Below are 18,476 nucleotides of genomic sequence, written 5' to 3'. Positions count from 1 at the left end.
TACAAGAATATAACTACTATAATACTACTCCTATATACAGGAATATAACTACTAGAATACTGCCCCCTATAAACAAGAATATAACTACTATAATACTGCTCCTATATACAAGAATATAACTACTATAATACTGCCTCCTATATACAAGAATATAACTACTATAATACTGCCCCCTATAAACAAGAATATAACTACTATAATACTGCTTCTATATACAAGAATATAACTACTATAATACTGCCTCCTATATACAAGAATATAACTACTATAATACTGCTTCTATATACAAGAATATAACTACTATAATACTGCCCTCTATATACAAGAATATAACTACTATCATACTGCTCCTATATACAAGAATATAACTACTATAATACTGCCCCTATATACAAGAATATAACTACTATAATACTGCCCTCTATATACAAGAAAATAACTACTATAATACTGCCCCCTATATACAAGAATATAACTACTATAATACTGCCCCTACATACAAGAATATAACTACTATAATACTACTCCTATATACAGGAATATAACTACTATAATACTGCCCCCTATAAACAAGAATATAACTACTATAATACTGCTTCTATATACAAGAATATAACTACTATAATACTGCCTCCTATATACAAGAATATAACTACTATAATACTGCTTCTATATACAAGAATATAACTACTATAATACTGCCCTCTATATACAAGAATATAACTACTATCATACTGCTCCTATAAACAAGAATATAACTACTATAATACTGCTTCTATATACAAGAATATAACTACTATAATACTGCCCCCTATATACAAGAATATAACTACTATAATACTGCCCCCTATATACAAGAATATAACTACTATAATACTGCCCCTATATACAAGAATATAACTACTATAATACTGCCCCTATATACAAGAATATAACTACTATAATACTGCTTCTATATACAAGAATATAACTACTATAATACTGCCTCCTATATACAAGAATATAACTACTATAATACTGCCCCCTATAAACAAGAATATAACTACTATAATACTGCTTCTATATACAAGAATATAACTACTATAATACTGCCCCCAATGTACAAGAATATAACTACTATAATACTGCCCCAATGTACAAGAATATAACTACTATAATACTGCCCCCTATATACAAGAATATAAGTACTATAATACTGCTCCTATATACAAGAATATAACTACTATAATACTGCCCCTATATACAAGAATATAACTACTATAATACTGCCCTCTATATACAAGAATATAACTACTATAATACTGCCCCCTATATACAAGAATATAACTACTATAATACTGCCCCTACATACAAGAATATAACTACTATAATACTACTCCTATATACGGAATATAACTACTATAATACTGCCCCCTATAAACAAGAATATAACTACTATAATACTGCCTCCTATATACAAGAATATAACTACTATAATACTGCCCCCTATGTACAAGAATATAACTACTATAATACTGCCCCCTATATACAAGAATATAACTACTATAATACTGCCTCCTATATACAAGAATATAACTACTATAATACTGCTCCTATATACAAGAATATAACTACTATAATACTGCCTCCTATATACAAGAATATAACTACTATAATACTGCTCCTATATACAAGAATATAACTAATATAATACTGCTCCTGTATACAAGAATATAACTACTATAATACTGCCTCCTATATACAAGAATATAACTACTATAATACTGCCCCTATATACAAGAATATAACTACTATAATACTACCCCCTATATACAAGAATATAACTACTATAATGCTGCCCCTATATACAAGAATATAACTAATATAATACTGTCTCCTATATACAAGAATATAACTACTATAATACTGCCCCTATATACAAGAATATAACTACTATAATACTGCCCCCTATATACAAGAATATAACTACTATAATACTGCCCCCTATATACAAGAATATAACTACTATAATACTGCCCCCTATATACAAGAATATAACTACTATAATACTGCCCCATTATACAAGAATATAACTACTATAATACTGCCTCCTATATACAAGAATATAACTACTATAATACTGCTCCTATATACAAGAATATAACTACTATAATACTGCCTCCTATATACAAGATTATAACTACTATAATACTGCCCCTATATACAAGAATATAACTACTATCATACTGCTCCTATATACAAGAATATAACTACTATAATACTGCCCCCTATATACAAGAATATAACTACTATAATACTGCCGCCTATATACAAGAATATACCTACTATAATACTGCCTCCTATATACAAGAATATAACTACTATAATACTGCCCCCTATATACAAGAATATAACTACTATAATACTGCCCCCTGTATACAAGAATATAACTACTATAATACTGCCCCCTATATACAAGAATATAACTACTATAATACTGCTCCTATATACAAGAATATAACTACTATAATACTGCCCCCTATATACAAGAATATAACTACTATAATACTGCCCCCTATATACAAGAATATAACTACTATAATACTGCCCCCCTATATACAAGAATATAACTACTATAATACTGCTCCTATATACAAGATTATAACTACTATAATACTGCCCCTATATACAAGAATATAACTACTATAATACTGCTCCTATATACAAGAATATAACTACTATAATACTGCTCCTATATACAAGAATATAACTACTATAATATTGCCCCCTATATACAAGAATATAACTATTATAATACAGCCCCCGATATACAAGAATATAACTACTATAATACAGCCCCTATATACAAGAATATAACTACTATAATACTGCCCCCCTATATACAAGAATATAACTACTATAATACTGTCCCCTATATACAGGAATATAACTAATATAATACTGCTCCTATATACAAGAATATAACTACTATAATACTGCCCCTATATACAAGAATATAACTACTATAATACTGCTTCCTATATACAAGAATATAACTACTATAATACTGCCCCCTATATACAAGAATATAACTACTATAATACTGCTCCTATATACAAGAATATAACTACTATAATACTGCCTCCTATATACAAGAATATAACTACTATAATACTGCTCCAATATACAGGAATATAACTACTATAATACTGCCTCCTATATACAAGAATATAACTACTATAATACTGCCCCCTATGTACAAGAATATAACTACTATAATACTGCCCCTATATACAAGAATATAACTACTATAATACTGCTTCTATATACAAGAATATAACTACTATAATACTGCCTCCTATATACAAGAATATAACTACTATAAGGGTATGTTCACACGGCGGGGGTCCGTAACGGCTGAAATTACGGGGATGTTTCAGCCTGTAAACATCCCCGTAATTTCAGCCGTACCGGCATGTGCAGGCGCTTGAACGCCGCGTCAATTACGGCCGTAATTAGCGCTGCTATTCATTGGAGTCAATGAATAGCGGCTCCAATTACGGCCAAAGAAGTGACAGGTCACTTCTTCTACGCGGGCGTCTATTTACGCGCCGTCATTTCACAGCGGCGCGTAAATATACGCCTCGTGTGAACAAACGTCTGCCCATTGCTTTCAATGGGCAGATGTTTGTCAGCGCTATTGAGGCGCTATTTTCAGACGTAATTCGGGGCAAAAACGCCCGAATTACGTCCGTAAATAGGCCGTGTGAACATACCCTCATACTGCTTCTATATACAAGAATATAACTACTATAATACTGCCCCTATATACAAGAATATAACTATTATAAGGGTATGTTCACACGGCAGCATCCGTAACGGCTGAAATTACGGGGCTGTTTTCAGGAGAAAACAGCTCCGTAATTTCAGCCGTAATGGCATGTTGAGGCGCTGTTTGCTGCGTCCATTACGGACGTTAAATGGAGCTGGTTTTCCATGGAGTCCATGGAAAACGGCTCCATTTACGTCTGAAGAAGTGACAGGCACTTCTTTGACGCGGGCGTCTTTTTTTACGCCCCGCCTTTTGACAGCGGGGCGTAAAAAAAATGCCCGTGTGCACAGAACATTGTAAGACCCATTCTAATGAATGGGCAGATGTTTGTCAATGCTATCGAGGCGCATTTTCGGACGTAAATCGAGGCGTAAAATGCCAGAATTACGTCCGTAAATAAGCCGTGTGAACATACCCTAATACTGCTCCTATATACAAGAATATAACTACTATAATACTGCTCCTATATACAAGAATATAACTACTATAATACTGCTCCTATATACAAGAATATAACTACTATAATACTGCTCCTATATACAAGAATATAACTACTATAATACTGCCCCCTATATACAAGAATATAACTACTATAATACTGCCCCCTATATACAAGAATATAACTACTATAATACTGCCTCCTATATACAAGAATATAACTACTATAATACTGCTCCTATATACAAGAATATAACTACTATAATACTGCCTCCTATATACAAGAATATAACTACTATAATACTGCTCCTATATACAAGAATATAACTAATATAATACTGCTCCTGTATACAAGAATATAACTACTATAATACTGCCCCTATATACAAGAATATAACTACTATAATACTACCCCCTATATACAAGAATATAACTACTATAATGCTGCCCCTATATACAAGAATATAACTAATATAATACTGTCTCCTATATACAAGAATATAACTACTATAATACTGCCCCTATATACAAGAATATAACTACTATAATACTGCCCCCTATATACAAGAATATAACTACTATAATACTGCCCCCTATATACAAGAATATAACTACTATAATACTACCCCTATATACAAGAATATAACTACTATAATACTGCCCCCTATATACAAGAATATAACTACTATAATACTGCCCCATTATACAAGAATATAACTACTATAATACTGCCTCCTATATACAAGAATATAACTACTATAATACTGCTCCTATATACAAGAATATAACTACTATAATACTGCCGCCTATATACAAGAATATACCTACTATAATACTGCCTCCTATATACAAGAATATAACTACTATAATACTGCCCCCTATATACAAGAATATAACTACTATAATACTGCCCCGTGTATACAAGAATATAACTACTATAATACTGCCCCCTATATACAAGAATATAACTACTATAATACTGCCCCCTATATACAAGAATATAACTACTATAATACTGCCCCCCTATATACAAGAATATAACTACTATAATACTGCTCCTATATACAAGATTATAACTACTATAATACTGCCCCTATATACAAGAATATAACTACTATAATACTGCTCCTATATACAAGAATATAACTACTATAATACTGCTCCTATATACAAGAATATAACTACTATAATACTGCCCCCTATATACAAGAATATAACTATTATAATACAGCCCCCTATATACAAGAATATAACTACTATAATACAGCCCCTATATACAAGAATATAACTACTATAATACTGCCCCCCTATATACAAGAATATAACTACTATAATACTGTCCCCTATATACAGGAATATAACTAATATAATACTGCTCCTATATACAAGAATATAACTACTATAATACTGCCCCTATATACAAGAATATAACTACTATAATACTGCTTCCTATATACAAGAATATAACTACTATAATACTGCCCCCTATATACAAGAATATAACTATTATAATACAGCCCGGGAGATTTAAAAAATAAATAGAAGCATGCAATGTACATAACATGGTATATTTGAGGTGTATTTGGGAATGTAAATTGTCTGATTCAGCTCTGAATTTTCCCCTCTTTGTTTTTCAGGGTTAACTCTTATCTTGCGCACAGAGCAGCATGATTATATTCCATTGCTGTCAACTGTGGCTGGAGCACGTGTCTTAGTCCACGGTCACAAGGAACCGGCCTTCATGGATGATGGTGGGTTTAACATCCAACCTGGTGTGGAATCTTCTATTGGCATGAAACGAGTAGGTACAATGCAAAAAAATAAAAATAAAATAAAATATAATGTAGAAAAAAACAAAAACAAATTGGAAATAACAGGAACCTGGTTTTAGTAATGCTCTTTGCCTGCTCCTCATGAATATACCAGACTCCAAGCTCACAGCCTGAGGCCGAATTCACCCGAGCGTGTGCGTTTTGCCTGCCAAAAGGCACTTAACAGCTTCGTGTGGTCTCAGCATATGATGCGCGGCTGCGTGATTTTCGCGCAGCCGCCATCATTATGACACTCTGGATGTTTGTAAACAGAAAAGCACGTGGTGCTTTTCTGTTTTCATTGATCCTTTTCACTGCTGTTGTGCGAATCACGCTGTTCGCACGGAAGTGCTTTCGTGTGGTGCGCGTGATTTTCACGCACCCATTGACTTCAATGGGTGTGTGATGCGCGAACAACACACAAAGAACGAACATGTTGTGACTTTTACACAGCGGACTCACGCTGCGTAAAAATCATGCAACTGTCTGCATGGCCCCATAGACTAATATAGGTCCGTGAAAATCACGCGCGTTGCACGGACGTATATCCCGTTCATCTGAATAAGCCCTTAGACCGAAGCTGGCTGGAGTAAGATGCGACAAATTTATTGAGAGGCGTGCACCTTGCACTGTCCAAGCACCACAAACGGAAATCTATGTCAGCTACGAGCTGTTGTACATTACCGATATAATTTACACCAATTTCTGGTGTAAATTATAGTAAATTTGTTGCTTGCGAGTGGTCACGCCCCCTGCCACTAAGCCCTGCCCATTTTTTTAAAAAGAGGCGAGAGCGGCATAAAAGGCAAAAAGTCATGAATTATTGTGCAAATATGGTGTGCGCCATAATTTTGCCACCTATTAATGTGTAAAGCTGTTCTTAGAGGGGTGACCCGGGTTCTTAAAATTTAAATGTATCGCCAGAAAATGACGTAGATTACTCCGATCCCAGCAGTTTAACCCCAAAGAAGACGTGATCAATAGAGACAGCGGCATCTAAGCTGTTGAGAGAGGGGAGCGGCCCCCTCCAACAGCCCAATGCAATTGCGGGGTGTTGCTGGTTGTCATGGCAGCCTGTGGTCCTAATGAAGGCCCCCAAGTCTGCCAGATTTGTGCTCCTATTAAGCCCTGCCAGAGGCAGGGCTTAATATGGGTTGCCTGGGCATGGGGCGGTTTTTCATACTGATGACCTATCCACAGAATCGGTCTTTAGTATATGATCGGTGGGGGTCCGTCACCAGGACCCCGCAACGATCAGCTGATCCAGCTGCTTCCAGGTGAAAATGAGCAGAGTTGCAGTACTATATTGTATAGCGGCCATGCGGCAGTACTGCAACTCTGCTCATTTTCACTTGAATCGGAGGAGAGCTGTGTTGTTGCAGCACGGCCGCTATACAATGGTCGGAGCCATCTGCTTCCTCGACCGACCACTGCATAACTTCTGGTGCCTGGAGGCAGCTGGAACAGCTGATCGGTGCGGGGTCCTGGTGTCGGACCCCCACCGATCATATACTAAAGACCGATTCTGTGGATAGGTCATCAGTATGAAAAACCGCCCCATGCTCGGATAACCCCTTTAAATGGAACGTGTAAAAAAGTATTGCAGTATTTTGTGCAAGCGATCCAATGATCACTGGTTCAAGTCTGCTAGGGGGGCTAAAAACAGTTAAATAAATGGATTTATTTATATACAAAAAAAATATCAAAAGTAAAAAAAAAAAACACCTTTTCCAATTTTTCCAAAAGTAATGTAAAAAGCAAAAACATAATTGGTATCATTGCAACGGTAAAACTATTGTAATATAACATTATTTAACCCGCACGGTGAATACCGTAAAAATTATACAATTAAAAAGCCAGTATTGCTATTCTTTGGGCCCCTCATCTCCCACAAAAAAATGTAAGAAAGAAGTAAAAAAAAACCTCGCCCTGCTCCATTTACGGAAAAATTGAAAAAGTTATAGCTCCCAGGATATGGCGACACAAAACAATTATGTTTTTTTTTAACAAAATGTTCCTATTTTGGAAAAGTAGTAAAATATAAAAATAACGGAAAAATGGGGAAATTACTGGTCTTTTTCCATTCCACCTTACAAAATAATTTTTTTACGTATCCCGCAAAAGATTGAAAAAAAAAAGCCATCATAACGCTATGTCAATGAAAAAATTAAAAAGTTATGACTCTTGGAAGGCGAAAAGGGAAAAACTAAAATGAAAAATGGCCCGGTTATTAAAGGGAGCTGCCCTCCCACTGATTGTTATATGCGGGCAGCATGTGACCACTGCAGCCAATCAGAGGGCTCAGCGGTCATGTGTTGAATTCCTGGCATGATGCCAGAAATCCGATTCATCACCACTACATCTTGCTCCCTTTAAATAATATAATTTTCTGGTGATTCATTCCCTTTGAGGTAATAGTTCTGGTTACTGTTGGGTAAAAGTCAGGATGGGGACTACAGTTACGTTTTTTTTTAGGGTAAGGACTATAGTTAATGTAAAAGTATGTTCACATAGAGGAATTTTGCGGGTGGATCCCGCCGGAAAATTTTGCCTCCCATTCATTTTTATGGGAGTCGGACGCTTCTTTTCCCGCAAGCTGATTATTTCAGCTAGCGGGAAAAAGCAGCGTCTTGCTCGATCCTCAGGCGGATTCCACCCGAACATCCCATTGATGTCAGTGGGACGGAGGAATCTTCCTGCCGCCGGCAGTAATAGTTCCGCGGCGGTTGTGAATGGGTTCCGTTGTTTAGACGGAATCAATAGCGTAGTCGACTGCGCTACGGATTCAGTCAAAACAACGGAACCCGTTCACAACGGTGAAAAATGGAGACCATTAGCAAAGTTTGCGTCACCATTGAGATCAATGGTGATGCAAATGGAAGCTAAGGTTTCCGTTTGCCTTTCCGTTAAGGGGTTCCCCCGACAGAAACCTCAGAGGGAACCCCTCAACGGAAGGGCAACGCCGATGTGAACAGGCCCTAACATGTAATATAATAACATCATATATTGTATATCATAAAATATTATTGTAGAATTCCCATATTGTAAATGTAGAACTTCTGGAATATAATTATAAATGTATCACCTCGATGACAGGAAACAGTGATGCGTCTCGGTGGGGACTACAGTGACTGCTCTGAAGATGGCAGCGATGTGGATGTGAAGAATTTATTCGACAGTGCATATACACAGCAGGTATTATCATCCGGAAATAAAATTACAATTGAAAGGGCTTTTCTGGTTTTATAGAAGTAATCATTGAATAAATGAGAAGTTCTACAACTTTCTAATACACTTTGTCTCAATTCTTCACCATTTTCAAGATTTTTGTTTGCTGTCAGTGAATGCGAACACTCTTGTTTACATTCAGAGGCAGTAAACCTGAACATGCACAGTCCTGCTCTCAGCTGAGAAGTGGATACAATTGTATCCAGTCTAGACAATGCTCTGTGAGCTAATCAACCTGGACTGCAGACTGATACATTGTAGCAAACTACCTGAGAGATTTGTGCAGCCGCTGCTGATGTGTTCTGCTCACAGAGCATTGCCTGGACTGATACAACTGTATCCACTTCAGGACTAGCTATGTACAGGTTTTCTGCCTCTAAATGTAAACAACAGCGTTCTCATTCACTGACAGCAATGTAATATCTTGAAAATAGTAAAGAATTGAGACACAAATTATACTAGAAAGTTGCAGAGCCTTTAATTTTTACATAGAACAGGAAAATCACTTTTTCACCTTTGGCAATCCGGCACTAAAAATTAGGACATTGCACAATTGTTCTAATTAGATGAGGATCCCATGATTGACGCCTTACTGATCCATAGTACTAAAGTTAAATGGGTCTGTAAGGGTTAAGTCCCGAGTCGCGGCGGCCATCCATATTCTCATCAATCAGAAATATATGGTATATCCTATCAATATGCCATAAATGTTTATGGTGTCCTCACCATTTTAAAGATTTCTGCTTGCTGGCAGCGAATAGGGAAACATTGTTTACATTCAGAACCTGTACGGACCTAATACTTCTCACAGCTGAGAGTTCACTCGGCTGTTTCCTTCAGCCCCATAGACTTTGAATGGAGCGGCAGCGCACATGTTCGTGCGCCGCTCCATTAAAATTCCTCCTCAAAGCTCTCCTGTCCTGATAGTTTGCTACAATGTATCAGTGCAGGCAAAAAATATCAGCCTGGAGTTCATTGGATTGCCTCGACTGAATACAATAACAAACCCTCAGATGTGAGAAGTATAAGGTTTTCAGCATCTGGATGTAAGCAGAGTATTCACATTTATTGACAGCAAGCAGAAATCTTGACAATAGTGAGGAATGGAAATACAATGTCTATTAAAAAGTTGCAGAACTTTTTATTATAGAATGATGAAGCTTAATTTATGCCATCACATATGGAGCAGCTATTAAAGGGGTTCTCTGATTTAGACAATCCCTACTTGTTAGAAGGGTTCCTTGACCATGAGTATATCACAAAGTGTCCACCCGCTGGGATCTCCAGCGATCAGCTGTAATCTCTGGGGAAACCTGTCAGTAAGTGTTCAGTTTCCCTGCAGCGCCACCACAGGAGAAATGAAGCATTACACAGTGCCCATTCATATCCATGGGTTGTCTGTTTATGCAGGACGGGATAGGTCCTCTATAGAGTGAGACGCTCTATGTAAACCGCTCTCCTCTCTGGCCACCAGATGAGAACCCTACACAGAGGACCCCCCACCCCCCTCTAGTAACTCACAATTTCCTTAATAGAGTGTATGAAAATGGGTTTTTATAAACAAGACAACCCTTTTACAAAAATGTGACATCGCTGTAGCTCGTGCCTCATAAAGTGACACACAGAATGTTCTGTATCCCCTAGAGGACCTACTATATACTGTATTTAAAGTGCACATGTTACCATGCAAAGGCTGCAAAAGGGCATTTTCCCATATGCAGGGGCCACATTGTTCCTCTTTTTGGCTTTAACTTCACTTTTCAGCATTTCCACCACATTCACAAACTTCTGCATTCAGAGTGACCATTCTATACGTGTTCAGTTTCACATCTACATGCTGTTATATATGAGACATAAAAATTGACTATTAATAGTCAATTGACATAATAGTCCTCTGCACCTGATAGTCTTCAATCAGCAATGGGGGAAGACTGCTACCTCCCCCTATGAAAATACAATACCGGCACCGCAGCTTTAATGAGCGACCGCCAATGTATTATTTACCGGCTGCTGACATTTTTTAAACAAATTGGTCCTCCTCTGCACCAGATGTCCTCCCCCTCCTGCTTGCCTTATGCTATTCTATTGAAATAAGGAGAGAGAAGCTGCAGCTGCATCCCCCTCCTCCCTCTCTTCTATTTACTGTTTTATATTAGACGGATTTGTTGAGATCTGAGGGGGTTTCTGACTATTTACTGAAAGCCTAAAGGCAAGAAAAGGGGTTCTACAGGCTGCTGGAAGGTGAGAAAGATGATTCTTTCCCATAATAAGATGACAAGGTGTTCACACGTCATGTGAATTTATGAAAAAAAATGCCACAAGTACACTTTAAGGAAGTAGTACTAGGAAATGCCCTTACAAGAGAATTAGATACATAAATAATAGATAAGCAGATGATAGGATAGATAGATAGATAGATAGATAGATAGATAGATAGATAGATAGATAGATAGATAGATAGATAGATAGATAGATAGATAGATAGATAGATATGTGATAGATAGATATGAGATAGATAGATAGATAGATAGATAGATAGATAGATAGATAGATAGATAGATAGATAGATAGATAGATAGATAGATAGAATTGTAACTTTTTAGTCTATTAGGATTACACTGTATTATTGATAATGACACTTTCCCTCTTGACCCCCCCCCCCCTCCTTGCTCTAGGTCTGCGTACGTTCCTGCTTTCAGGCCATCATGGTGAAACGCTGCGGTTGTGCCTATGTCTTTTATCCTCTTCCTGATGGAGCAGAGTTCTGCGATTTCAAGAAGAAAAAGGGCTGGGGTAAGATGATGGTGCTCAATGCCACGTACATTACACAAAGCCGGGGTATTAACGCCACAGCATGTGATGGGGATTGCAAAACAACTTAAGTTCTCTTTTATATTTTAGGATTTGCTGCAAAAATTATGCAAACTGTTGTGATAAGATTCTTTTTTTTTTTAGTTTTGAAATAACTGGATACTTTTATATATGAATGCAATAATGGTAGATTTAAAGTGATGCGCCACCTCTGATTACCCATGGTTCCATAGTTAATAAATGTACAATGTAGCATCTGTGTGAAATATCTTCATGACCTTTTTTGCGGTTTTCACTTCTTTTCACAAAAACTATTGTAGCCACCTGGAAACCATCAACAAGCAGGTTATCTTTTGTTGATGGAGTTTATTATTCTAATTTTATGTTTGAGTGCTGGCATATTATGGGCTAGTAGACTGACTGAAGAAGGTAATGTGATGTTGATGGGGCTGCCCCATATGTAGATCTGCTGATAATCGGCTGATTACCTCGAGTCCAGGAGCTAAAACTAACATAATTGGCGAAAATCAGCTGTTAAATGAATGAGTGAGTCCTCCAGAGCAGGAGTTAATATTTGCAATGGTTTTCCCCTTTGGCCAGGTACGTAGCTGTAGGGGGTGCCGAGGTGACAGTTGTACTCGAGCCCTAGTATCTTTGAGGGCCCAAGGGCCACTGTGCCACCCATGAAGACACCAATCCCAAGAGAGTGATCCACTCTTTAAGGCTCATATGACTTAGATGACACTACCCATTGAGTCTTTCTGACACATTGCCCTTTCAAACCACCCTTGCGCACTCAAAGTACTAAATAAAGATGCAAACTATGATACAAAATAATAAAAGACATTATAAGATCCGTCAGCAGCAGCTTGTTAATGATTTCCATGTGGCAATGAGAGGTTTTTTTTCCCCACACAGCAAAAATATGAAGATAAAATTCAGAACATCCAATCAGATTCAGAGAGCACTTTGATAATCTGAATGTCAATTTGTGTCACCTAGAGCAGGGCCTGAGGGGGCGGAGCAGGGCCTGAGGGGGCGGAGCAGGGCCTGAAGGGGCGGAGCATGATACAGGAATTCATAGACCATCAAAGATCGCATCCCAGTGTCATGCACCGCCCCCTCAGGCTCAGCACTAGGCATTACACCATGTGTCATTCTTCCCTGGAGTGTTCCTACGCTTACGCCAAAAAAAAGTATATGCATTTAATGTTATAGATGTATGATCCAAGATATGCCATAAATGCCTGAGAGATGCGGGTCTCAGCTCTTTATTCAACCTTCGCCTGGGTGTGATACTTAGGATCCAGAATCCCAGAGACATTTGTTGATATGCCATAAATATCTGAGTTGAGAATACCCCTTTAATTACACACGAATCTACGGCAAAGTATGGCCATTGACTTCCATTTAAAAAAAATTATTATATGATGTATATTTTTTTTATGCGTAAATAACAACGCAAAGCCCTACACTATTACCTACAAAAAGAAAATATACCAAAATGACACACTATTGGTCCTTTAAAATAACTTGGAAACTTAAAGGCTATATACACCTATGAAAGAATTTTATATATATACACACACTACCGTTCAAAAGTTTGGGGTCACCCAGACAATTTTGTGTTTTCCATGAAAACTCACACTTATATTTATCAAATGAGTTGCAAAATGACTAGAAAATATAGTCAAGACATTGACAAGGTTAGAAATAATGATTTTTATTTGAAATAATAATTTTATGACCACCTCTTACTTTCGACGTCGGCAGCGCGTAGCCCATGAAGGAAGTGATGTGTCAGGGGCTCGGTGGGTATATAAGGTTTGTGATAGTCTGAACACATATAACTTGTTCTTGTAATGGGTAAAAGGGGCGGTTTATCAGAGTCGCAAAAAGGGATGATTATTGGATATCGGGTCAAGGGTGGTGGTATGAACATCGGCTACGAAGGTGCGCGAGGGCCGAACGATGCGCTACAGTGGAGCAGCTCACCGTGAATATCACCAGACGTGTGTCTAAACCAACAGTTCAGCGAACCCAACTGTGTATGGGCCTCCGAGGCAGACGGACGGTCACTGCTCCTATACTAACAAAGGTGCATCAGAAAAAAAGGCACAACATTTGCACGGCAGTATCGGAATTGGACCACCGATTGGCAAATGGTTGTCTTCTCCGCTGAGTCAGGTTTATTGTCCCATCGAATGGATAGACCTTGCATGTCAGGCGAGAAACATCAGAACAAACACCCGTCAACCATTGCTGGAAGAACACGAGCCGGTGGCGGCAGCGTTATGGTCTGGGGATTTTTTCATGGCGTTCTCTGGGCCACTCATCCATGTGGACGGCTCTGCACCGATTTGGGTGTGAATCCATCGTTGCAGATCATGTCCACCCATACATGCTGATGGTCTTCCCTGGGGCAGATGGAATCTTCCAGCAAGACAATGCAACATGTCACACGGCTAGAAATGTCTGACAGTGGTTGGAAGAGCCCGACCAAGACCTCTAAGGACTTCCCTGACTCCTTAATTCGCCAGACTTGAACCCAATTGAGCATTTGTAGGAGCACCTCAATTGTCTTGTTCGCTTGATGGATCCTCCCCCCATGCACCCTCCAGCAAATGTGGCATGTACTGCAGTCAGCGAGGCGCCAGATACCGGAGACAACCGATCAGCACCTTATTGAGTCACTCCCAGCCCGTCTAGCTGCTGGGAGTGACTCAATAAGGTGCTGGTCGGTGGTCTCCGGTTTTGTAGAGTTCTAGAAAAAAAACAAAAATACTTGCAATACCACTTACTACCAGCAGGGGTGATAGAGTACTGGATTGAATAGTCTTTCAGTTCAATTGTACTGCACTGGTCTTCAGATATATGAAGCCCTCATTACATTGTTTGCACTTTGATTAAAGTAGTGTATACATATATATAATTATTATTATTTTTAATGCCCCAACAGGTCACTGCTACTACAAACTGGATAAAGAATTCAGTTATCATGAGCTGGGATGTTTTGCTAAGTGCCGCAAACCATGCAAGTAAGTAGCAATATATTCCGTGTTCACTACAAGTACCGTATCTGTTCTCAGAAAGCTCCTGGGTCGGAGGTCCCCAACCTGTTATGTACCATTTATATTACTAATGTCTTATGTGGCAGCCGGGCCATTGTGCCCCTTCAGACACCAGGGCCTTGGTGTTACTGCTGTCTCTGCACCCCCTATAGCTACACCCAGTGGCGTAGCTATAGGGGTCGCAGCGATCGCAGTTGCGACTGGGCCCATAAGCCTGGGGGGCCCCCGTTGCCATACAGCGTGCTGATTAAATAAATTTTCTGTGCCGTGAAGCCGACACTTTCTGGCTATGGTCACATGGTGCACTTAGTGTACCATGTGACCATGACATCAGGTGAGGGGTGTTCCAGCCAGCGTGGAAGAGCCGGTGCGGAGGACTACAGATGAGCTGCAGAGTCTGTATTAAAATGTATTGTGTTGTCTTGTGTTGTATTGTGCTGTCTATGTTTGCAGTGGAGAGGGGGGGGGCGTTAAATTACAGCCCCCCTTCCCCTTTCCACCGCAAACTGCACAATACAACACAATACATTACAAACTGTGGGTCACGTCCACCTGGGGGGGTCGTGTGAAGAGCTTAGGGGGGTCACGAGTCACTCACCGAGGTCCCGGTTCCATTCAATGCTTGAGCAAGGAGATGACGGCTCCTTGCTCCAGCATTAACTATGCCCTGAGCGGCTCGATGCAGGCATCGCGCCTATCTGCACCGAGTCACTCATAGCACAGACTGGAGGAGGAGAAGGATCCTCCACCCGGCGTGGGAACGGGGATAGGTAAGTAATTATGCTATTTTTCTATTATGCACATATGGGGGCATTATACTGTATGAAGGGCTGGTATAGCAGGGGGGGGGCATTATACTGTATGGGGGGCTGATACGGCGGGGGGTATTATATTGTATGAGGGGCTGATATGGCGGGGGTATTATACTGTATGTGGGGCTGATATGGGGTTCTGATATGCGGGACATTATACTGTATGGGGAGCTCATATTGGGGCATTATACTGTATGGGGAGCTGATATGGGGGGCATTATGCTGTATGGGGAGCTCATATGGGGGCATTATACTGTATGGGGAGCTGATATGGGGGGCATTATGCTGTATGGGGAGCTCATATGGGGGCATTATGCTGTATGGAGAGCTCATATGGGGGGCATTATACTGTATGGGGAGCTGATATGGGGGGCATTATACTGTATGGGGAGTGGATATGGGGGAGCTGATATGGGGGGCACTATACTGTATGGGGGCAGCTATGTGGGGCATTATACTATGGGGGCTGGTATGGGGGGGCATTATACTGTATGGGGCAGTCATGGGGGGCATTATACTGTATGGGGCAGTTATGGGGCATTATACTGTGTGGTGGCAGCTATGGGAGCATTATACTGTGTGGGGGCATTATACTAAGGGGGCTGTTGGGCATAGGTGCGCGCACGGGTCTGGTGATGGTAGTATTAGGGGGGCCCAAGCTGAATTCTTGCACCCGGGCCCATGAGCCTTTAGCTACGCCCCTGGCTACAACCCTGTTTGTATGAATGAATTTTGTATGGGTACATTATGGGACACTCGGAGGCTCTTCTAAGACAATTATTATGTGTCACTCAACCATAATTACAAACTAACAATACATATTAAAAAAAATCTTAAAAAATTCTTAGTAAGGCTCCTTAGATCCTCCGTTGGCAGTTCTGTCACATTTGGCAGCATGCAGCGCTATTCTTGCTGTCAAAACAACAGACGCCACAATGGAAACCCGACAGACCCCATTGTAAGTCCATTGGGTGGTATTGAGAAAGGAATGCCACTGTGCAGATAGGAAAAGCGGCTAAATATAAAAGAAAATAAATGTAAGAAAAAATAAATAACAAAAGACTAAATCATACTAAAATAAATGAATAAAAATATTAAATAAAATGATTAAAATACAGTAATACAATAAATTAATAAATCAAAACAATAAACTGCAAAGGGACTTGCGATCATCTCAAAAATATTTCTTATGAGGTCGATTGCAACATAAAAGTTGCAAGTGACAACTTTTATTAACACGCTAGTCGCAGTAATGACCCATTTTTACCGCAAATCGTGGGTATCCTCGTGGAGCCTTAAGTGACAATGACTGACCCTTGGATCTCTATTGCCCACTAGATACTTTTTTCTTTTGCTTCCTCTTTAATTTCCTGTTGTTCTGATTATATAGAAGCGCTTCCCTCCGGTGGCCGGTAACTTCAGTCTCTGGTAACTCCACGCTGGAAGCCATAATTAAAAATACTTCTCAACATTTGTAAAGCACGCAGACTTTAATGAAGATCATCTAGGAGTTCTCGGGGGCAGATTTTGTGGCGATTTAATCCCTTGGGTCACATCTTAGGGACTCCAGGGACTGCTCTACACTATGCACAAGGATTGAATACATAGAAGTATATATAGAATTCCACTTCTGTAGACCCACTCCATATAGTTAAAGGAACACTCTGGGTAAAGCGGATACATTGTGTTATGCCTAGTGCAGGGTCTGAGGGGGAGGGGCATGACAAAAGGAGTCTCTTTATTTGGGTTCTTTGACATTCAGTGTCAAGCTTCACCCCCCAGTCCCTGCATTAGGAACAACACTGTATGGGTTTTGCCTGGAACAGTGGCATAAATAGAACAGAGGGGGACCCATGTGATCCAGAACAGACAGCCTGGTGTTTTTATCCATTCCCTTTGGATCAATTTTATCACTTCTTGTTTGCTAAATAGGCCGTTCCCCTGTAGAGGAGTCTTGCACATGTGATTGCCACCCAATACAAAAGGGATAGGACCTTCAAGGAGTGGAACCTCTAACTCCAAGGGTGCCCATAGTATCTGCATGGTCTCCCTCTATAGTATGTACTCCCCTGGAGTTTTCCTTTAAATAGATGGGTAAGTATGTATTATAAACTGTGGGCACATACCTTGCTACGTTCAATAAGTAAAGCAAAATTACTTCTCCATTTTTCACGTAACACATTCAGTGACTTCAATGCTAGGAAACGAGAAGCGCCAGTGTCTCAATCCCACAGAGACATTGGCGGTGTCGTAACGGATGGAACTGTGCAACCTAAACATTTCATGTGACTTATTTTTGGGAAGTTCCTCTAAATTTGCACAGTACTCCACAAGAATGACTAGCTGTGGGTTTAAAAGAAATTTATCATATATATGCTTTTAGTTTCATCAATTAGCTGTAAGTCTGTAGAAGAGAAATATTTTAATAAATGTTGGAGCTATTCATTTTTAATTTTTCAAAAACTTCATGGGTGCGGCCATATTGAAGACACAC

At 39.3% G+C, this 18,476-nt stretch overlaps 2 protein-coding genes across 3 annotated transcripts in view; one reads left to right on the top strand and one right to left on the bottom strand.

Moving 5' to 3' along the window:
• The window catches only part of LTBR (lymphotoxin beta receptor), a 244,841-nt gene that overhangs the window by 126,573 nt on the left and 99,792 nt on the right, over positions 1 to 18,476 (bottom strand). The gene's annotated exons all lie outside the window — the stretch shown is intronic.
• SCNN1A (sodium channel epithelial 1 subunit alpha) overlaps positions 1 to 18,476 on the top strand; it is a 53,252-nt gene that overhangs the window by 6,026 nt on the left and 28,750 nt on the right. Inside the window, exons 5-8 of the mRNA XM_075842984.1 lie at positions 5,887 to 6,050; positions 9,157 to 9,255; positions 11,964 to 12,081; positions 15,059 to 15,137. Coding sequence (XP_075699099.1) covers positions 5,887 to 6,050; positions 9,157 to 9,255; positions 11,964 to 12,081; positions 15,059 to 15,137 — 460 coding nt within the window. The remainder of the gene's footprint in view (positions 1 to 5,886; positions 6,051 to 9,156; positions 9,256 to 11,963; positions 12,082 to 15,058; positions 15,138 to 18,476) is intronic.

Source organism: Rhinoderma darwinii, chromosome 11, assembly GCF_050947455.1.
Source record: "Rhinoderma darwinii isolate aRhiDar2 chromosome 11, aRhiDar2.hap1, whole genome shotgun sequence".
Classification (NCBI taxonomy): domain Eukaryota; kingdom Metazoa; phylum Chordata; class Amphibia; order Anura; family Rhinodermatidae; genus Rhinoderma; species Rhinoderma darwinii.
The sequence above is the reverse complement of the archived record's forward strand: the minus strand, read 5'-3'. Positions and strand labels throughout refer to the sequence as shown.